We start from the raw sequence: 22,056 nt of genomic DNA, 5'->3' as shown, positions 1-22,056 counted from the left end.
AAGCGCACTTGGAACAAAAATTATTGTAGTTTTTATTTTAGGGCGAAAAACAGCAAAACAAACATCGGATTATAGAATTTGCATAGATTTGAAAATTAAAAGCACACGTAAGACAAGAGGATTTTTTATTTTCACTGCTTAAATAGTGTCTCTAAATTATTGAATACGATTTTTCGCTTCACGATCCGATTTAATTAATTATTACAATTTTCCTGTCAAAAATGCTGGAAGCAGTGCTTTAACAAAATTGTCAGCGGCGGTGGAGGAAAAACACGCACGGCCGCCGCACAACCTGGTTGCGTGTGTGTCACAAACACACACGCAAATTGGCTGCTTTTTGTCACGTACACCGCACTGGATTCTATACAGCAGAATAAAATATAGATTTTCGTGGTCCATTTAATCTTTGGATGGGTTGTTAACGAGCTCTCGTCAAATTCACGCATCTGGGACCGTGTTCCTCTGCTTCAAACTCCTCAATCAACTTATTTTATGGCGACTTTAATAAATAATTATTTTAAATATTTTAACCATTTGAATTAGCACTGTTATGTCATTTTCTAAGTAGTTTTAAACGTCACACACCCTTATTAATTATCTGAGGACTATAAATTAATTTTCCTATTTAAATCCCTCGGAGAATGCAGCTAGGCTTTGAGCCCACAGATTTCCGACCTTGACCCATCGCAATTTCCCTAATTTATTATATTTAATTAGAAATAAAACCAAGCGGCTGGACAAAGGTTTCATAGACGCACGCAACCGGCGATTGTAATGAGCAACAAATATGTTCTGCGTTCAAAGGATGCTCCATAATCCAGGGAAAAATCCTTTTTCATCAATTAATCAGTCAATTTGCTTCAATATTATTTAATGTGAAGCGAAAAATATGTGTCTGAAATGGTCAAGCACAAAAAGCGACGCCTTTTATCGCAGAAAGCAGCTCGCAGGCGCGGTCGCTGTGGCGCCAATGAAAAATATAAAGTGAGCATATTCAAGCGCTGATTGTTTTTTTTTAATTTAGAACTACCCCTTCCTCTTGCGGAGTATTTTTCCCGTATTTTAGGGTGTGTAAAACATTCTCATGATCATTTTTGATAATTTTTTTCGTTAAACTAACGCATGCGCGGCCGCCACGCAACCTGAAAGCGAGACAAAAAGACGGAATTGTCACTCATACGCACATATTCCGTGTGCACACTCATAATATTATTTTAGAACAGGTAAATTTATTAATTAACTCCTTTCTTGCAGAGTTTCTATCCCATCCCAGGTAGCACCAAATGTCACCCAGACATCACTGTGATGTCATACCGAACATCACTATGATGTCTGTATGACATCAGAATATGTCACAGTGATATCATTTTTAGGTACAAATGTCCACTTTTCTCATGTCACTCTGATATCATTTTCTAACATCTATTTGACATCACCCTGATGTCAGGGTGATGCCTCCCTTAAATCACCCAGATATCATATAGACAAATGGCCACCGTTGGTGGCCGCGCCCGTGGCCGCCGGTGGTGGCCGCCCCACCCGTGGCCGCCGGTGGTGGCCGCCCCGCCCGTGGCCGCCGGTGGTGGCCGCCCAACCCGTGGCCGCCCCACCCATGGCCGCTGGTGGTGGCCGCCTCGCCCGTGGCCGCTGGTGGTGGCTGCCCTGCCCATGGCCGCCGGTGGTGGCCGCCTTGCCCGTGGCCGCCGGTGGTGGCCGCCTTGCCCGTGGCCGCCCTGCCTGCAACCACCGGTTGTGGCCGCCTTGCCCGTGGCCGCCGGTGGTGGCCACCCTGACCGTGGCCGCTGGTGGTGGCCGCCTTGCCTGCAATTACCGGTGGTGGTCGCCCTACCCGTGGCCGCCTTGTCTGCAACCACCGGTAGTGGCCGCATTGCCCGTGGCCGCTGGTGGTGGCCGCCTTGCCTGCAATTACCGGTGGTGGTCGCCCTACCCGTGGCCGCCTTGTCTGCAACCACCGGTAGTGGCCGCATTGCCCGTGGCCGCTGGTGGTGGCCGCCTTGCCTGCAATTACCGGTGGTGGTCGCCCTACCCGTGGCCGCCTTGTCTGCAACCACCGGTAGTGGCCGCATTGCCCGTGGCCAAGGGTGGTGGCCGCCTCCGCCATGGCCGCCCTATATGCAGCTGAAGCGCCTTTCCCGTGGCCGCCGGTCGTGGCCGCCACACCCGTGGTGGCCAGTGGTGGCCGCCTTGCCGCGGCCGCTGGTAGTGACCGCCTTACTTGCGGCGGCTGCCAGAAATTGCCTTCTTGCCCATGGCAGCCTGCGATTGCAGCTCGAACGATGCTTCCGTAAGTGACGCGTGACAATTTGGGACGGAATAAAATGCAGCATTTTTTTTCAATTTTATAGTTGGTTCAATTTTCAAATTTCAGGAATTTCATTCTATACAACTTTTTTAGATTAAGGAAATTCCCTTTATGCTTCCCCACATAATAATAAAGGTTGAAATTATTAAAATTGCTCTTCGAACTATGGAAGGTAAATTTTTTCTGAATATAATATTTATATTTATTATTAAAAAACATGTGAGTGTGCTTGCAGATTTAAACATCTTGGTTACCCTACCCAAAAGTAAGAAATCAAACTCAAAAACCCGGATATTTGAGCTCCTCGAGTCACGATTGGTTTACGAGGTAGACAGCGTCAATGTTGATGACATTGATGACTGGTAGCTCGTCACGTTGCCAGTCTTAGCCTTAAAATAATAAAAAAACACAATTAAATTCAGTTCTTTGAACACTGAAATATGTAAATAAACATTTTTTCTGCATTAAAATTCTTAATTTACAGTCAAAAATGCGAAAAATTTGACTCACAGCTGCGTTGAAAATGACGACGGCTGTGTGCGATCACATTTCCAGAGGTGTCTACGCTGAGATATAGGAAACTGGCTCCCTGGTCCACATGTGGCATCCCTCTGAAAGGTTGAAATGGATCTGGGTAGTGTGCTCGATGCTGTCCAAATGAGAAGTGGACATGACGAGCGCCAGTACATATTGATCTCGGGCCACTCAGTCTCACAATCAGCCTAAAACAAAATGCACACGCACTAGAGAAACGCCTCAACGTGACGATATTCTAAAAAATCCCGATCAAATCTTAAAGTTAGACACCAAAACGGGTGTTCAACTTTGCAAAACATAATCGCTAGAGCCGCTTACATAACTCACCTTTTGTGACTGCTTGGGACAAAATCCAGATGTTTACGGCCAGAATTGACACCCTGCAGTCTGTAGTTGCTGCGATTTCAGAACTCCAAGGTCTCCAAGCGTCTTAACCGTCACTTTTTAAACCGCAAAAATTCTTCTATCCGTTGAAAACAACACTTTCACACAAAAAACATGGCCGCGCAACTTCAGTCAGGCTCGCTCGCTCAGCTCGCTGCATGATCAGTGATGCCGGTGCTGCCGCCTGGTGACCGAGCGCTTGAATGTGAGAAACCGCGCGCGTCAAATTTTTCTAAAAGTCCCCATCGCACAGATCTTGGCCTGCAAGTGGGCCAGAAAATTAAAATTTTCGAAAAATTGTTCTGAATGAGCGCGAATTATACATTTTTAGAGCTTTTGAGGCCAGTTTTCATTTTGGAGTGTCTGACATCATAGTGATGTCAAACAAACATCACAGTGATGTCAGTCAGAAGTCAGAAAATGAGATGGGCCAAAAAAATTAAAATTTCGAAAAATTTGTCTCGGATGTGCGCGAAATAAACATTTTCTGAACTTTTAAGGCCATTTTTATTTTTGGAGTGTCTGACATCACAGTGATGTCAAACAAACATCACAGTGATGTCAGTCAGAAGTCAGAAAATGAGATGGGCCAAAAAAATTAAAATTTTGAAAAATTGGTCTCGGATGTGCGCGAATTAAACATTTTCTGAACTTTTAAGGCCATTTTTATTTTCCAAGTGACTGACATCATAGTGATGTCAAACAAACATCACAGTGATGTCAGTCAGATGTCAGAAATTGATTTTTATAAATTATTAATTTTTAGAAAAATTCTGACTGGGTGTTCTTTTTAGAGCATAATAGAGTCCCAAAACCTGCTTGGATATTATTTCTCACTTTTAATTTGGATTTTATTGCAAATATCATTTTCTGATATCACGAAAGTCAAATTATGACATCATAGTGATGTCTGAGTGACTTTGTGTGCTACCTGGGATATTTTTGAGTGTGGAAAATATTCTAACGATTTTGGATCAATTTATTTTTTAATCTGTATTTAAAATGACGCTGATTCCATCGCGTAAAACCAATTAGATAATTAAAAGAGAGCATTTAATTTTTTTAATGCAACGCAACTGGCCAGAAGAAGGAACCGACCGACCGACACTCGCTGCTGTGCTTTTTTTATCAACGGCCAGCGGCAGATAACGCTGCACACACAAATAATGGCTTTATATCAGGAAGGTGGAAATATTGAAAAAAATTAATCTGCGATATGAGAAAAAAGTCGATGAAGCGCCGCTCCCCGTCCGTGCTCTCCGCGGGGGTAAAATAAAGTCAGAAGACAAAAATTGGAGATGAACAGCACCGGCAAAACCGCCAAAAAAACAGTTTTAATTTTCCTATGGATAGATTTGAAGCCCTTTTCTTCTTCACTGCGTGTGTGCAGAAAATCTAAAAGCAAAGAAAATATTCGCGGAACGCCCGTGTGCTTGGACGACACGGCGGAGCATTTCGCGGGTCCAGCAAAGAGCAAAAAATCGAAGCAGGAGGTGTCGGCTGTGTCAATGCGGCTCGGAAAATATCACGAAAATTAGAAAAACAATTGCTGCGAATGCCAAATCCGCAAAAGCCGAGGCAGAGGCGCCGGCAAAACCACGTACAAACAGTCCTCAGGTGATGCGACCTGAGCAAGGGGTGAAAAATCGTCGCCAAGTATCGTCAAATGAGCTCGAAACTGCAGAAACAAAACATTAAAATTCGTCCTGGGAAAGGGGTACCCTGAAAAAAGGTTGTAACGTTATCCCAGGTAAAAGTCGATAAAAAGACCTATCCAACGAGGGATCGTGGTCGGCGATCGGATGAGCGGCCGAATTTTAACAAAAATAAAACCATTTTTGCAACACCTCCGCGAGTGCAAAATCGGGTAAAATTGCATAAAAATTAATTTTTAGCATAGTCGCAATGATTAAACTCGAGATTTGAGTTTCTTTCAACGCCCCCGGTGTGAATCAATCGCCGAAATGGAAAGAAATAGCCCGGGGGGTCGGCCGCGCCCATGCAGTGCCGCGCCGGTTGTCGTTGCGTGCGCGGCGCCGTCATTGCAAAAGCAAAAGCCGAATTTTTAAAAATGCGCTGTAATTCGCCTTTGGGCCGGAAAAATCTCAAACTCGGTCTCATGTCAACGGTCGTAAATTGCAAGAGGATAGGCTAGTAATCGTTGCCTAATTCAATTTATAACTAATTAAATCCCAAAATTATCAGTTGCCATGTTATGCTTACGGGAAAACGACAAAATCATGGTTTTCAAGTTTAAAAAATTATTTCCTCCTAGGATTTCGATCCCATCAACTCCAATTTGGTCTTAAAACGATCCCAGATAAATTGCGCATCGATTAAAGTGGCTTTTATTTTTATTTTGGCCCAGGGCTGACACAATACCTGACGAAAGGTAGTCAGGGTGAAAATTGGCAACCATTTCCCAGTAAATAACTCCAGCGCTATCGTTTCGATTTTGGATTTCCGCACACCGTTAGCTTCGTCTCGGCGAGCACTAACCGAATCTCGAGTTTTAATCCCCCGGGACCCATAGGGCCCCCACGCGGGGGTCGAGAGTACCGAAAATGGGCAGGTTTGAGCTTTAAAAAAATCGCCCTGAGACCTGAGGAGGTTACACGGCTAAAAAAAATCCCTGAGAGAAGTCTTAGAATTAAAAAAACTTATTTTTTGGCTATCTTGGAATTTTCGTGAGTCAAAGAGAGGAGGGCAGAACTTGGGTAGTGTTGATTTTTTCACATTTTTACCCTTTCACCCTGATTATCTCGGGCGCTTTTTACGCTACAAATTGTCATAAACAATGGAGTTGCAGGACATCAGATTATCTTTTATTTGAGAGTAATTGACGCGTCATTGGGCCCATAGGGCCCCGCGCGGGGGCCGCGAAAAAAAAATAATTAATTTGTCCAATCCGAGGTTATCGGCCTTAAAAAAAATCATAGGTCTGCTCCCATGGATCGCACAGGGAAAAATCAACGCTATAGCTAAACTCGGCATCAAATTCTGCAAGTGTTAGGCACCATTGCCGCCCCCGCCACCCCTAATCCCCCAAAAAAGTCACCACCGCGCGTCGACTGACCGGGATTCCCGTTTTTTGCGATATTTTTACTCGGGAAGATAGGGAAGCGTGTTTTTTTGGGGTGTCCCAGAGGTGAATACCCCCTGGGACGTCGATTTACTTTTGGAGAAGGAAGCTGGCGGCGTTCCTTAGCTGCGCAAAAGTGTGAATCGTAATTTATTTGTTGGAGGCACGACACGATTTGAGGCCGGCGGAGTAACAAACCGCACGTTTACTACGATTAAACTTTTATTTCGATAAAGCCTAGAGACTATGCAACCGGTTTGACTTCTTCAAAGCGCAGGTGGCCCACATTTTCTTTTTCCCGGCGCATTTTATACACGCGGTGTCTCTAATTAATGATCAGCATTCATCAAATTAGTTAAAAAAGATAGCACGGAAATTAAACTACGTATATTTCCAGCAAGACAATGATTAAAATTAAAACCAATTTGATTTTTTAAAATTTATAAAAAAAACAGTGCAGCGCAGGACAAAGAGAAATCATCAAATCACCTTCAAATATGTTATTAAAAACAAATTAAATAATTCTGGCGTCGATCGCATGCACAGGTACTATCCATTAAAATTGATTTCTGCACGGTTATTGGTGGCGGAGGAAAAAAACAAACAAACCAAGTTGTCTGCTTTTTGTGAATCGGAAATTCCTCTAATCAGGGAAAAAACATATCAAGGTCATGCGACCCTGAAGAACATTTATTTTTTAAGCGAAGAATTGGCGTAATAGGAGCCTGATTAAAAAATCCGGGGAATTTCTAGAAAAACAAAGAACACTTTAAATATTTTTCTTTCGAAATAAATGACGATTTTTAATAAAGAGCTCGCCACTTGATTTTCCAAAATTTAAACGGTGACCCGGGATGTTGACGAAGAGTAATTACGAACTCACTATTTGCTTCCCACCAATCTGTTCACCTTCGCTCGCTGCAAATATTTTCCGCAACAATACGATTGAGTTATTTTTATACCATGTGTGAGAATATGCAACTCGCTAAGCGAAAACTCAACGCCGGTTGCCTACTTCCACTTGCTGCAGGCGCACCTTTTCAAAGGAAACACGCGGCGCCCATTGACGATTGACGCTGCTTGTCCGTGCGCCAAAAGAGCGAAACACAATTTTTAAAAAAATCGCCATAATTTGCGTATGGGCCGGAAAATTCTCAAACTCGGTTTCGTATCATTATTCGTCAATTAAAAAAGGATAGGCTAGTAACCATGGTCGAAATAAAATTATAACAACTAGAAAAAACAAATAAATTACTTCCAATGTAATTCTTATGGAAAAGCGAAAAAGTCACGGTTTTTAAAGTTTAAATTCCTAGGATTTTGATCCGATTGGCCCGTTTTTGGTCTTAAAACGATGCCAAATAAATTTTGCACTGTCGTTCTTGAAATTTTTTTAATTTTTTACCAAGGGCCAGAGCAAGCCCTGACGAAAAGTTTAAAAAAGGGCAACCTCTCCGAGCTAACAACTCCGGCCCAACCCATTTTTTCCCGAACGGGGGCCCAGAAAGGGTTCCCAAACATCCCTTCATACGTGCTGGACCAACGTCGATCTGGAAACTGATTTTGAGATTTTTCGCGCCCATACAAAAATTAAAATTAATTTTTTTTACGATTTTTCTCTTCACGCAAAAGGCGAAAATAAATGGTTTTGCTTTTATTAAAATTCGGCCGTTTGATCTATCGTCTCTTCGGACAGGTGTTTGATTGGCCATTTACCTAGAATATCTAAACGACCTTCTTCAGGGTCCCCCGACCTGAGATCTGTTCCCAAGCAGGTTTTTAATGCTTTTTTCAAGCACATTTAGCGATACTCGGTGATTTTTCATCCTTTTGTCTGTCACTAACCTTCCTCAGGTCGCAATAATGATAATTTAGGACGATTTGAAGATTTCAGACCATTTTTGCGCTATTTTTGCTGCCGCCGCGAGTGAGTGTTTCAGTTTCACAGCGACACACACGCCTTGACAAAATAAAAAACTCGCTTTTTGCTGGCTTCCTGCAGAGAATAAATTTCGGTGCGCGCCGCGGCGAGCAGTTTGCAACTCGCAAAGCTACAAATCTGCGCCGGTTGCCTACTTCCACTTCCTGCAGTTCCTGCAGGCGTGAGTTTTCGGAGGAATATACCACGTTTTTTATAAAATAATATCTTACAAAAATTAAGAAATAATAATAAATAAACGGGCATGCTTGTGACGAAAAATAGCATCGTTTTTATTCTCTCTGCATGAAAAATTAAAACTGTTGCGATAACTTGTACTAGCGAAGCCAAATGATGCACTTCATCTGCAGATTTTCGTGCTCCTTTCGAAGGTCCGGCAAAGATTTGGAGGCTCAGAAAAAAAAACCGTCGAATAAAAAAATGTATTAAATTGTTCGATTGGACAAAATTGAGTGAGAAATTCTTCAACTGCAGACGGTATTGTGAAGGTGCCCAGCGAAAAAAAGAACAAAATAATTGCACAGAAGAAACGAGTCGCCCCTCCTTCATCTAGAATTCGTTAAAGAGAAATTCACAGTCTTTTATTTTCAATTTCATATCAAATCGGTTAAAACTAACATGATTCTTCGCGTTTCCTTTAACTCATCATCGCGTTTCCTCTTTTTATTTGCTCTCTTTACCACAATCCTCAAGGTTGTTTACTTTAAATTGTCGCTTTTTTCGGTTGGCACTAACTTTAACTACAGATAATTTCTCTGGAAACATTGTGGTGGCTTTTTTCGCTCGCTCTTTTTATAGGGTAAAATGAATAAAAATTCCATTGTCTTTTTAAGTTCTGCAATTTTAAACTTTATTAAAGCAGTTTTTAGTTCACAAATATAGAGTTAACAATGAATCATGTCTGCGAACCAGCAATTTTTCTGCACTCTTTGTGGACAGAGGATTGATATTCTATTTATTCTCAATAATGTAGAAATAAAATAAGCTTCCAAACCGAGCAAGACTTCTACATATTAAACAGCCATTCCATATAAACGCCAATTTTTTTTGAATAAAATATTAATTTATCGATCCGAACCATAATTAAATTGTATTAATTCAGAAGAAAAAAACTAATCAATTTGGAGAGAGGAAAACAAACTTCCTTCTCTCAAATGGTGTGAAAATCCGCCTTTTGTTTGCCGTTAAAAATTGATCGCTTTTTCTAACAGTGCTGACGCAGACCTAAAACGTCTGGAAGAGAGTCTAATTTAATTTGCCAGCCTCTTTGGTACAGAAAAATACACTGAAGAGACTGTAATAGATTTACGTTTTTTAGGATGTTATGCTATTATTTTAAAACGTTTTGAACGCACGGTTTTTTATAGAATGTGCGAGCAATGAATTTTCCGAATTTTCAACTAACTCAGCAATTTTCTTACTTACGAAAAAAGCAAACAAATTGAATTAAATTAATCTTGACGCTGGAAATTTATATTAAAATGATACAAAAATTTAAAGTCACGCGAGCCCGTTCAAATTAGTTAATTTAATTTTTACTACGAAGAATTTTTTTTTTTTAATTTCTAGAAATTAATGGAAGATGCACGCGTCGTCCTGCTGGCAGAGGACCAAGCAGGACGCTCCGCAGGGGTCGTCGTAGAGTCTTCCGGAGCGTTTGGCGTAGACGCTCGGAAACCAATAAAAGGTGATCCACACAGTCGTCAGTGTCAAGTCCAACTTTGACCCTTGATTTTAACAAAATCGTGGTAACGAATTAAGGGGAGCATTTTTTTTTTAAAAAATTATTTTTGCCGAGAGGAGCAAGAGCTCCAAGAAGACAAAACTTTGATTTAATTTCCGATTTTTTTAGTTCCGAAGATTTTAGTTGAATTCTTTGACGATATCTCATTTTTATTACACCAAAATGCACTTTCAAATCCTAGTAAGTTCGAAAATCTCGTCACATTTCGTTTTCGAACCGAATTTAATTTGCAATTTTTGCGTCAATTTATTTCCTGCCATTTTTAAATTAAAAAAATCAAATCACTCATCGTGCTGAGGCCAGTTCGCCTTTAATTGCTGCTCGATACTTCCAATAAATTTATTTATCACGCGCCAATTTTCTATGCGGTATTTCTTCCGTCTCTCCTTCTCCTCTCGACGCTGCTTTTTATTCCAGCCACCGCGTCACTGCGTTCCTTTTCTCTCCTCTCCTCCCAGCTGCCGCAACCTCAGGTAAGGGGAAAGTAGACGATATCAAAGGTACCTCCTTGTATCGCGTGCCATCCTGGTACCGAGTGCCTAATTTTGAAGAGTAAAAGCGAGCATGGCGATGCTTATAGCGTGGAAAGAGGTGCGCATGCGCAGAACACTCCTTTTGATGCCTCCTACCGTCTCATGCTGACCGCGTACATCAGCTCGATCAAAGCGGCTTTAGCATTGGGATCCGTTTAACATTAAAAATTGAGCGTGGTGTATCCAGCCAGTAGGAGATCGTAGAAGGTATCAAGCAGTGCGAGTACCTCCTTTTGCTGCATGCGTACCTGATACAAAATCACGATTTTAACGGTAGATTGTGATGCTTCCATATTTTCAGGCGAAAACAGCTGGTACCTCCTCAGCATAGTTGGTGTTCTTTCAAATAAATACTTTATTTTTGCCTAATATGTGTTTATTCTTGTAAATACTCTACAAATAAACAATAATATAATAGCACAACAGTCATTTCGAGTAATTATTATTCATAAAATACAAAATTTTGCTTCAGAAAGCGTTTTACAAAATATCTGTCAATACTGGGCGATATATCGATACTTCCCTACTCTTTAACACGGCGCAATATCGATTTCTCGCTCAGTATTGACCGATACTTTTTTAAAAACGCTTGCCGTGTTACGCTGTGTTTTAATCTCTCCTCATTCGCAAGGCAGTCACGTGACACAGCTTTTGCCGCCGTAAATACGTGCCAGATTAGCGAAACAAAGGCGCCACTTGCAGTTGCAGGCAGGCCGAAGGCGAAAAATCAGCAAGTGACGCATGCGCGCCACGCTTCTTTCTCTTCTGCTGCTGCCTGCTCTGCCGCCAGCCGCCATTCGCTATTGTTTTGGTCGTTTTGGTGATAATCCGCTTAATTATTATGCATGACCGATTTTGCAAGGTTTTAAGAGAAGCGTAGGAGTTGATTTTGGCAGCATCCGCATCTGGAGGATCTGTTCTTTGCATTGATGGTGAGTTTAGTTGCTGAATTGTCCCATTTTATTCTCCAGCAGCGAGAAGAAGTGCGCGCGGCCGGTCCAATCTTTTCAAATGACCACCTCTATTGCTGATTGATTAATTACATTGATTTTAATGAGAAACGGGGGGAATTAAAACACTGTAGGGGTACTTTTGGAGCTATTTTACTGCGGGATAAAACTGCAAAGGGCCTCATGTCCAGCTGGGCCTCAGATTTCTTTCTTTTTTGTCAGACAGGTCATTTCAGTCTGTTTTTACTCCATCTCTGTTCATGAATTTTAGACATTTTAACGTGTTTCCTGATGTTTTTGCTCTCTTCTAGCCACTGCACGTAGTGATGGTCTCTGGACCCAAGCCAAAAAACGGGCAGGAGTCAGCCAATGACAGTAAGTGAAATTACGTCGTGTTTTTTGAAAACTGTGCAACCTGTAAAACAAATTTTTTATTAAAATTATTAACAAATTATGTCATGTAATATTACAAACAAAATTATCATGTGATCATAATTTCATTCTTTAAATACAATTTTTATAAATAAATTTCTCAAAAAATCAATTATTTCGTCCGAATAACTTTCAGCTGCGTCAGAATTAAATAATTATGTTTTAATTTGTCAGGTGCCACGTGCAGCGTTTGTTTGGTGGCTCCTCGCAGTGGCTCCGGCAAGACTCGGTGGCGAGCACGAGTTCTTCGGGCCGAAGCCTGTTCCAGCGGGCCGCCGACAGAGGCGCCAGTCTGCGCGTGCGTGGACAAGTGCCGCGTCGTTCTCACGCGAATACCTGAGCTGGAAGCCCTGACGAAGAACACGCCGTCGGTGCGGCGGCCCCATGAGGCCACCGAGGCAGACCTCGGCAAGACCCTCAACCGCACCAGGCCGAAGAGAAATTTAATTCAGGAGACCGAGGAATTTGTTTAAATAATGTCGCTTTTATTTTTATTCAGGATTGAGCCTTCTGTGGAGCAAGACCTGCAGTATGTCTTGAAGACTGAACCAAAGCTCAGCAATTATTATTTAATTTTATGAATTTCTTAAACAAAAGACAAAAATAATTCGTAATAACCTAGGAAGTTACGTGTTAATTATTTTATTTGTCTTTCAATGTGTTCAAACATGCATAATCATCATAAGAGCTGGTTTCATCGTTTTGAGCAAGTTTTCCTCTGGCTCCGAATGTCGGTAAAGTCAGGAATTAATTAAAAATTTGAATTTTTGGCTGCAGATCGATCTCGCCGCTCTTGGCCTGCCTGCTCCTCCTGAAAACATGCCAGACATTGACTTTCTGACGGTAATAATTATTATTTTAAAGTGGAATTGTAATTTTAAATGAGCAAATTTTGAGCCGTGTTCGCAGATGTTCTCGTTCGGACTCACTTCTTTTCCCACTCTCCCAAAATCAACTCCTCACGTCGACCTCTTTGATAAGGTGAGGCAATTCAATTGTTTGGTTGAGTTGTGCACTTTTAAAAACGAGCTGTTTATTCTTATTCGCTCCTCGATTGAAACAAATGCTCAGTGTTGAGCGCACTCGGCACCTCAATCCCTCACGCCTCCTGCTGAAGTCAGGTTACGCAGAGTTTTGGCCAAATTAAAAGCATGGGATGAAGTTTAAAGAGCTCTATTTAATTATATAATTTTGAAAAGTGCATAAATGCAGTCAAAAATGATACAATTAAAAAGAAAAAAAATTGAGGTTTGAGTCAGCCGTGCTGTGTCAGCCGGCATATTTTTGGTCACTTAGGCAGCCGCCAGCCGTAGTGAATCTTTGGCAAGGTGCGGCAGAGAAATGTCTTCTGGTCCTTCAAGCCAATGGTGAAATTGGCCAATCGCCGCCTCAAACAAAATTCTGCTACGCCGATCCCGCTAGCCGCTGTCTAAATTCTTTCGGCTGAGGCCTCTAGAAGAAAAATAAATTAACTCTTGCATTGTTTTTAGATAAATCCTCTTAATAGAGTGACCAGATTATGCGATGAAATCCTTTAGGACCAAATGAGGACAAACAGTATCGTTCAGTCTAGTAAATTGTGGAAAATATTTTGGTTCTTGTCTGAAAATTAAGAATTATTTAAACGCGCTGCCCTGTTTTCTGAAATTCCCGAGTTTTCCATCGATACAATTTTTGCCTGTCCGAAGGCAGGTCGCGCCACCCGAGGATGATTACATAATAAATAATTTAATTAAAGCTTCGTTTCATAAAAATAATGAAATGCAGCAACCTTGAAAATTAATATTTCCTGATTTTTCTAGGCTTGGCAACTGCGGTTAGCCGCACCTGGTGGGGTACGGCGCCAAGTATTGCTCGTACCTGCTGTCGCGGGCGATCGCGTCCTGGATCTGGCAGCAGTACTTGGAAGAGAACCCGTTCTGCGGCGACGCCGGGAGTGCCTGGCCCACGGAGGCGGCCTCCAGCCGCGCCAGCTCGTGGCCGCCGCGCTCGCCGGCAAGCAGGTGTCGCCGCAGGAACTCGCCTCGGCGCTGGTGCGCGACCTCGAGACCAGACACAGCCTCGTCGACCGCGCCGTCAACGCCTGAGCAACAGACTGAATTTTGATACAATAAAAACGACTCGCTCCGATTGTGAAATGAAAGATAGTCCAACAGTGTCTGTATATTGATTGTTGTTAGATTAGTACAATAAATCCTAAATAATAAAGGAATTTATTTCGTTTTTCTCTTATTTTTATAATCTTTCAGCTTACAAAATCCTGGAAATTCCTGTGAACTTTCCCCTTTGGATTCAGTTGAAACCAGAATTGGCCTAATTTCTGGTGTAAAGTGTCTGTCAAATGGTGAGGAAAATATTTCATAACAATAGAGTTTCCCTAATAGGATTCATACGCTGTCGCACGGATCCCGACGCGAGGGATTTGTCTCACATTATTTTGACCAACACTTAATATTAACAAAAGAAATTTTTTCCACTCGCCTCTTCAAATTACCTATATTTTAAGCTCCAAGAATTAATTGATACAAAAAAATCGCCAAAAATGTACACTTCGATCCTCTCTGAATAAAAAGCGGCGCTGTTCATTTAAAAACACGATTTCAAAGCATAGATATCGCATCACTGAACTAAAATTTCAAATTTCGGCTAAGTTGCTGTGGTTTAGATTAAAAAATTAAGACGAATATAATTAATTATGCATTCAGGGAATTAGGCCGGCGGGCGGGCTGGCAACCGCGCATTGTTTGTTTTCCGCTCAGGGTGCAGGGTGAAGGCTGATTTTGAGTTGGCAATTGGCATCGAAATGACAAGAAACGAAAGGCGAAATTGACAGAATTTCTCGCACCAGACAATCCGATTCTGGATTCCTGAAATTTTGGATTCCAGAAATTCGCAGACAGAAGAAGTGGCGGTGGCTTGGATTCTCTGAATTGTTCTCGCGCCTATTCCGCCGTTGCTTAATAAAAGTCCCCACTGCCCCACTCCTTCGCCTTGCCAGCAACAATTCTACACTTCTCTTTTTCTGAAATTTACTTTCATTCGTCTTATGCCCCTCACCTTTAGTGGTTGGTTTCTTGTGTGTCTGGCGTGTGTGAATTTTTGAACTATTATTTTGTCATCAAGTGTTTGCGTGGACGCCGCAGCAGCGCATTAAGTACACCTACGAACCCCCGCATACTAATTGTAGGGTAAGTCATTTTTATTTATTTTTTTTTCAGCACATTTCTCCCATAATTTTCTCCCGTTAAAACTCAAATCAAGCTCGCATCTGCGGCACAGTGAAAATTGCGCCACGCACGGCTCTGCCACATCAAGCTGCAGATAATAAATTACGGCGTTTGTCCTCGCGCTGCTCGCCTCGTTCCGTTTTTCTGATTTGAGACTGACTTCACAGTGGATAAAACCGGAGCAACGTGAAATATTGTCGTAATTTCAGCGGGGATGAGAGCACCTCTCTCGTTTCCTTCACTGTTTCGTGCAAATTAAAGCAGCGGCTTCGTGTCAAATTACTCGTACATTTCACAAGCCTGTTTCCATGTAGACAAAAATTTCTATCAAAGAAAGAACAATTCACATTATTGCTTTTCAAAACTAAAACATTAATTTAAATTAAATTTTGAATATTTTCGCCCCATGGAAAAAATTAGAGCCCAAAGCATGAAATTTTCTCTGATAAATCCCAAGGAAAGCTCATTATTTGCTGAAAAAATTTTAATTTAACTTTGAACCGACCAATGATTTTGAGTTTTCTTCCCTGCAAGGCAAAAATAGTCAGGAAATTAACTGCTGTCGAAAAAATATTAACTTTCTGGCCTCTCATAGCGGGCAATTTGCCGTCTAGGCTAAGAAATTTATTTTTTAAACTCTCGTCTACTTGAAATTCAACTTATTTTTGTTTTTTGGGCCAATGATACCCTTCACCTTCGATCCTGGATTCGACCTTTTTATTTTTATTTGGCAAAGTTTGCCGAGCAAAGGCAAGCAATTTGAAGCACGCGGTGCAAACACGTCGGATAATCTAAGCGAGGAATTTGACAGGAATCTCTGCCACTGCCGTGCCGAGAGAGAATTCGATACGCGCGAGCGCCGAAAAAGAAACGGAGAAAAGTGCGAGAGAGGCAGGGAGATTCGAAATGCGTCCCTAGGAAATAACGCACACTTTCCTCTTCCGCCGAGCAAAAAAGTGGAGTCACGTAATTCGATTTTGCGTAGTATATCTCTTGGTGTAATGTGGCAGCGTTTTTTTGCCAGTATCTGTGCGTTGCAGCGAGCAGTAAAAGCTCCGGCCCTCTCGGCTGCGAGCGAAAGTCCCCGTCGGATAACTGCACTAAAATATCAAATTTCGGCTAAGTTGCTGTGATTTCTAGACAAAAATTATGTATTCGTGGAACCAGGGCTTTAGGGCGACGGCGGACTTGTCGATGTTGTCAATATCGGCGGGCGGGCTGGCAACCGAAACCGCGCATTCTTTATTTTCCGCTAACAATAAGGGTGCAGGCTGATTTAAGTTGGCAATTCACGTCGCCGGCGGGCGCGCTTGGCCGCCTGGATGACTGCCACTGTGCATTCTTCACTCAAAATTGTTTCTTTAAATTAAATTTAATTCGAAAGTATACGGCGATGCCATCTCCGTTGGCAGATTCGAACTTTGAACACGAAAGATTTTTAACACTGGTTAATTCAAAATAATACTTTTGGCGTTGGCAGTGCACGTGAACGCGCTCTCCCTTTTGTTGTAAAGACTGCGGCAAAAAATCAGTAACAATTCTTCACTGACTGCCAAATTCCCGCCTTTTAGTGCGCCACGCTAGCCAAACTAATTTATTGTAAAAGATGGGCGCACCAGGGGCATCGCCCTCGAACGCCTTCAGACCCCAATGCTACCGCCAGTGGCGCCACGCACGCCGCCAAGAGGCAGCTCCCACGCCAACGCTATATCTGCCAGTGAGAATTTTCATTGGATGGATGGTGCGCATGCGCAGTAGTGTTAGTGACTCCTGATGCATGCGCACTAGTAATTTTCGGAGGCTTTGGATAGACAGTTAAGCAAATTTATCTACTGCGCATCGTTTCTTCTATTAAAACTCTACTGCGCATGCGCAATTTAAAAATATTTTTAGGTCGAAAAATTTGTTTATGCTAGTGTACTTTTTATGCTTAGTGAAATGAAGAGCAGCAATGCACTTTTAAATGCATGCGTGGTGCTCCTGAGCATGCGCAGTCGGTTTCTATGATCTCTACGCATGCGCAGCTCAATTTTTGGCTTTCTTCAGCACGTGTTCAGATGAATATGGCTTGCTTTTTTATTAATGAACCAGGGAATTGAAATTATCTGCGCAGTAGCTTTGGTGGCTTTTCAGGCATGCGCAAAAGTCATATTTCGATATTTTGGAAAGTCAGTACGGCAAATTAATCTAATGCTCATCGTTTCTCCGATCTTAACTCTAATGCGCATGCGCGATCTTTTAAAAATTTCGGTCCTGAAGATGTTTTTTGGCCGCCACAACTTTTACTGTTTAGTAAAGACAGTGAAACAATGAATTTTTACTTATATCGATTCTTACTGCGCCAGAAATGTACACATCGATCCTCTCTGAGTAAAAAGCGGTGCTGTTCATTGAAAAACACGATTTAAAGGCATAGATATCGCATCACTGAACTAAAATATCAAATTTCGGCTAAGTTGCTGTGTTTTAGATTAAAAAATTAAGACGAATATAATTAATTATGTATTGAGGGAATTAGGCCGACAGCGGACTCGTCCACGTCGGCCGGCGGGCGGGCTGCCTACCGAAGCCGCGCATTCTTTATTTTCCGCTAAGGGTGCAGGCTGATTTTAAGTTGGCAATTCGCGTCGCCGGCGGGCGCGCTTGGCCGCCTCGATGATAAAAGTAGCAAAGGCGAAATTGACAGAATTTCTCGCACCTGAAAATCAGTGCTTGCAGAGAGATAGTCTGCATTCGAGAAATTTTGGATTCCAGAAATTCGCAGACAGAGGAAGTGGCGGCGGCTTGGATGCTTTGAATTGTTCTTGCGCCTATTCCACCGTTGCTTACTTTTTGCTTACGTTTTCTTACTTTATTCATTAATATTAAAATTAATTTCCGCATAAAAAATCGTATGCTTTTAATTTGGTTTATTAGAGCATCAAAATATTTTTTTGACAGAAACTCTTCTTAGATTCCAAGTTGTTTAATTTTCCAATTTGGGTTTTTGAAAGCAAAAACAAAATTAAATACTTGGATAAGTAAAAAAGAGGACAAAGAGAGCGTGATAAGCAATTAAATAGCGTCATTCAAAATTGGTAAAAAGCCGGGAAAAGGCAAGTAAGTAGCGTGCGTGCGTTGCCTGCTTTTTAACACACGCAGCAGTGCAGCAGGAGGGGAGGGAAGGGGAGGGGAGGGAAGGGAAACAGCAAGCAGCGGCAAGACAGATTTGCGGGGCGTAACCAAGTCACTATCTATTAACATTCACAATGATGTTAATTAATAATTTTATTTAATGCGAGGAAAATTTAACTGGATTAATTAATTATTTGTTCCAAATTGTAATTTTGAATTATTCAACGCAACCAAGTGAGGCTTTCAGAAATTCTGTTCATTTGAATTTGGAAAGTGCAAAATTGGGCAAAAGAATTAGCAGCAATAAAGGGCCTTGTTGTTAAGACCCATTGTTTCTCGATTATCTTATTTTCAGTCAGGAATGCATATAAATCAAACCAGTTGCATACAAACCATGAATGAGAGTTTTCTTCGTCTCGGTGGTAGAAAAATTAATTTGGCACTTCGATCGGCATGGAATCAAGGTAAAATATTGGAGACTCAAATTCTTTAAACTAATTTAGCAACGATTATGTTCCCATCTAGCTGGTCACATGTGGTTTTAGCTATTTTATCAAAGTTTTCGAAATTGTTATTTAAAAAAATTCCTTTCGATCCGGAGTAAAATTTACACGAAAATTATAAAAAGATAAAATTTGAAAATCAATACTTGAAGACTCTGATATTAATGAATATAGTTGGAGATGAAATTGGGCAAAGCGTCGCCGAATTGGAGTCGAGCTCGAAACGCGCAGGAAGCTCTCTGCCGTGTCGCGCGTTCAACATACGCTCACATTTTGACAAGAGCAAAGCGTATCGTGATAGCAAAGGCAGTGCAATACAAATTTGGCTTCCCAAGTTTGTACGCTTTGATACAGCGAGCATCGACTATTTAAGGAGGAAATTAAGTCCCTCATAAGCCAACAAGCCTTTGATGTGTCTTTTATCAGTAATGAAAAATCTGCCAAGAAACAATTTCCGATATTTTAAAATTCTGAAAACGTCCAGAAGAAATCTTGAGTTTAGAGTAGCCGCAATACCATGATTTACTTTTAATCTCCATAAATACCCTCTGAAACTCTATTATTAATCTTTGTTTATTTCTCAGCGTCGAAATAGGTGGGGAGACCAATTTTTTCTTCCATGTGTGAGTGTGAATGGTGACGCTTCAAAGTGTCAGCAATGGAAAATTGGCAAAAATAATTGGACGGCTGGTGCACACGCACAAACACGCGTGGCTTCAAGGCGCATCGGTCGTTAAAAAAATCGTGCTTTTTACTTGGCTGGGTTGCGTAAGGAGGTGGTTTAAAATCAGTCGCATCAATGATGGCGCGAGAGTTGTGCCGTGTTACGTCATCAAAACAATATTTTTCCCGCCGGGTCTGCGAATTTCTATCTTCTGTTACGATTTCCAGCAAATTTTCCGCTCAAAATATCCTCATCGCAAATGGGCACGTCGTCAACAGCGCCCGCCAACTCTAATGACAATATGGCGGCGGAGATGAGACCAACACACGCACGCGCAATGAGGTTCAACGCGCTTTTTCCTCTAAATTAATTAATCAAGCCGACTTATTAGTCATTTTCAGGACTATTCAATCCATTCCTACGCTCAGATTGCACTGTTTAACGCTATTTGTTCCATTTAAAGTTGAATTTTTCACGAGAAATAATAAATCTAATCAATTTTTTAATTAAAAAATATATAAGGTTGAGAGATGTCAAGATTGAACGAGTACCTGGGCAAGAAGGAGCTCATACTGCTGCCTGAGGAGGCGGTTGTCCTCTTGCCGCGCGTTCGAGTTTTTCGCGCCGCTCCGACGACTGCATCAGCTCCTGCGGTGAGGTCTGTGAATGTTCGCCACTTCTTCCTCCAACTGCAGACAAAATTATCAATGCCAGAGGCCGCAGACTAATTCGGGACGGACCTTTTGGCTCTTGGCGACCTTCCTGAGGCACATCTCGAGCTCTGCCTTGAGGTGGCGGTCTCGTTGACCAGCAGCTGCACCATTTCCGACTCGGGCAGCCCGAGTTCGAGGCGGCGTCGCGGCTTGGCCTCTGCTCCTGGTCCTGCTGCTGCGTCAGGTCGGACTGCGACCTGCTGAGCGCCAGCCGACCCTGCAGCGGCGCCGGCGTCGAGTACCTGTGCGCCAGGAGGCGCGCGTGTCTCTCGGGCGACACGTCGAGCACCGGCAGCCGCCTCCTTTCGCGTCCTGCTTCATCTCCTTGGCCAGGTGCTTGAGGACGCGCGACTTGCTCAGGTAGTCGGCCGGAATCTCGTTGATCTCGCGCGTTTCGCCCTGCAGACCGCCCAGCCCGCCGCCGCACAGAGTCGGTGATGCCGAAGAGTCGCCTTCGAGTGGCTCGACGCCGCGGAAATGTAGCTGTCGCGCAGACTGGACAATCTGCACACACAAATTTAGGGAGAAATTAATTAGAAAGGCGAAGGAAACGAGCTAGAGCACCTGTTGGGCGAGAGCGAGGCCCAAGGTTCGAGTCCCTCCTCGCTCACCATTCGCGTTGATGATGAGGGTGTTGTAGCTGGACGCGTTGTCCAGGCTCAGCTGGCGGCCAGGGTGAGGCGCCAGGCCGTCTGCAGGCTGCAAAATTTGCGGTGCACTTATTTTTGGTTGCGATCAAGCAATAACAATTGAGATTTATAGGACTTTATACCAGTTTTATTCTATATTTCTAATCACATTTCACACAAGTTTTTCGAAAAGTAGCCCTTTGCTGTAATGCTAATATGATTTTGTACCACAGGATCGAGTATTAAAAAGAATAGAAAAATATTTGATAAGAGCACTTCTTACTATTTGGTCAAAGTCGATCCTTATTTATTTGACAATCCTAGCAAAGATATTTTTCCATTTTTTTTGTAAGTGGCATTTCAAAACAATAATAATTTATTACTTCGTTGAAGATTATAGGTTCGAATAGCTCATCGAGCGCACCGGGCAATTCCCCGATTGACCGCGCGGCCCAAGTTGGCCGCCAGACCGAGCAACGGACCGGCCGCTCAAAACTCGTTTGAATTTGTTCCTCAAAATGGCACGTCTCGTTGTGCGTCCCGCGATCTGGGTTCGCGCATTCGCAACAATTTGCATTTTTCCGCAATCATCAGGGTTCGCCAATTTTGCTAATTGCAATGCGCAAAATTGCAGCATTGGTTTTTTGCGTAAAAAACGACCAAAAACAACTAATTTTTTCACATTTGTCCGATTTTTAATTCAATGTCACAAGAAACCAAATAAAATAGCGGCTTTTACCTGGAATACCAACCAAAACGACCTTTTTCAGGGTAATCCTATCTGCGGCGCGTTCTTAATGCTTTTTTTCTGCGATTTCTGGCACATTTGACGAAACACTGCGCGCCTGTCACCAACCTTCCTCAGGTCGCACCACCTGAGAACTGTTTTTACGTGGTTTTGTCGGTATCGTCGCGAATTATTGGCGCCTTCGAGTGGCAGAGAGCCGCAACGGTGCGGCGCCGCGCAGCGCCACAGCAACATTTTTCGGTTTCCGCGATTTATTTTCAGAATTTAGAACCGCACTGTCGAAAAGGTGAGCTGCCGCGATGATTTTTTTGCTTAATTTGTCCCATAATATTTAAAATTCACGTCGTTACAAATATTAATGCGATCGTAATTTCGTCAGGTAATACCCTGACCAAGGTCCTGTCGGCGCAGCAATTTGAATGGAAATTTAATAATAATAGAAATATAAAATTGGGGCCGCTGGGGCTTAAAAAAATGAAGTGTAACATCCCGAAACACCGCCGCCATCAAGTCGCATCTCTGTGGCCAAAATTG

The 22,056-nt window shown here is 42.5% G+C and overlaps 2 protein-coding genes and 1 long non-coding RNA gene across 4 annotated transcripts; 1 reads left to right on the top strand and 2 right to left on the bottom strand.

Annotated features, from left to right (window-relative positions):
• Positions 1 to 2,371: 2,371 nt before the first annotated feature.
• Positions 2,372 to 3,414, bottom strand: LOC135943916 (uncharacterized). Its single transcript, XR_010575240.1, has 3 exons — positions 3,188 to 3,414; positions 2,834 to 3,045; positions 2,372 to 2,712 (listed from the first exon to the last, which is right to left on the bottom strand). It is a non-coding gene; the product is annotated as an uncharacterized LOC135943916 (long non-coding RNA).
• A 7,917-nt stretch (positions 3,415 to 11,331) lies between these two features.
• Positions 11,332 to 14,100, top strand: LOC135943628 (uncharacterized). Of its 2 annotated transcripts, none has more exons than XM_065490270.1 (5): positions 11,332 to 11,474; positions 11,804 to 11,867; positions 12,099 to 12,767; positions 12,834 to 12,905; positions 13,727 to 14,100. In XM_065490270.1, exons 3-5 carry the CDS (start codon positions 12,744 to 12,746, stop codon positions 14,009 to 14,011), a joined length of 381 nt encoding a protein of 126 aa, XP_065346342.1. In that variant the 5' UTR covers positions 11,332 to 11,474; positions 11,804 to 11,867; positions 12,099 to 12,743; the 3' UTR covers positions 14,012 to 14,100. The 2 variants fall into 2 exon arrangements, with proteins under 2 accessions (XP_065346342.1, XP_065346341.1); XM_065490269.1 differs by having other exon boundaries at positions 12,822 to 12,905; positions 13,727 to 14,098.
• On the bottom strand, positions 13,098 to 21,756 carry LOC135943856 (uncharacterized). The gene is made up of 5 exons (XM_065490521.1): positions 21,631 to 21,756; positions 20,710 to 20,844; positions 20,173 to 20,649; positions 19,984 to 20,121; positions 13,098 to 13,376 (listed from the first exon to the last, which is right to left on the bottom strand). The coding sequence occupies exons 1-3, from the start codon at positions 21,754 to 21,756 to the stop codon at positions 20,326 to 20,328; spliced, it is 585 nt and encodes a 194-aa protein (XP_065346593.1). The 3' UTR covers positions 13,098 to 13,376; positions 19,984 to 20,121; positions 20,173 to 20,325.
• Between the last annotated feature and the right edge of the window lie 300 nt (positions 21,757 to 22,056).

This window comes from Cloeon dipterum, chromosome 4, assembly GCF_949628265.1.
Source record: "Cloeon dipterum chromosome 4, ieCloDipt1.1, whole genome shotgun sequence".
Lineage (NCBI taxonomy): Eukaryota > Metazoa > Arthropoda > Insecta > Ephemeroptera > Baetidae > Cloeon > Cloeon dipterum.
Note: the sequence above shows the minus strand (reverse complement) of the source record. Positions and strands in the feature narration are given on the sequence as shown.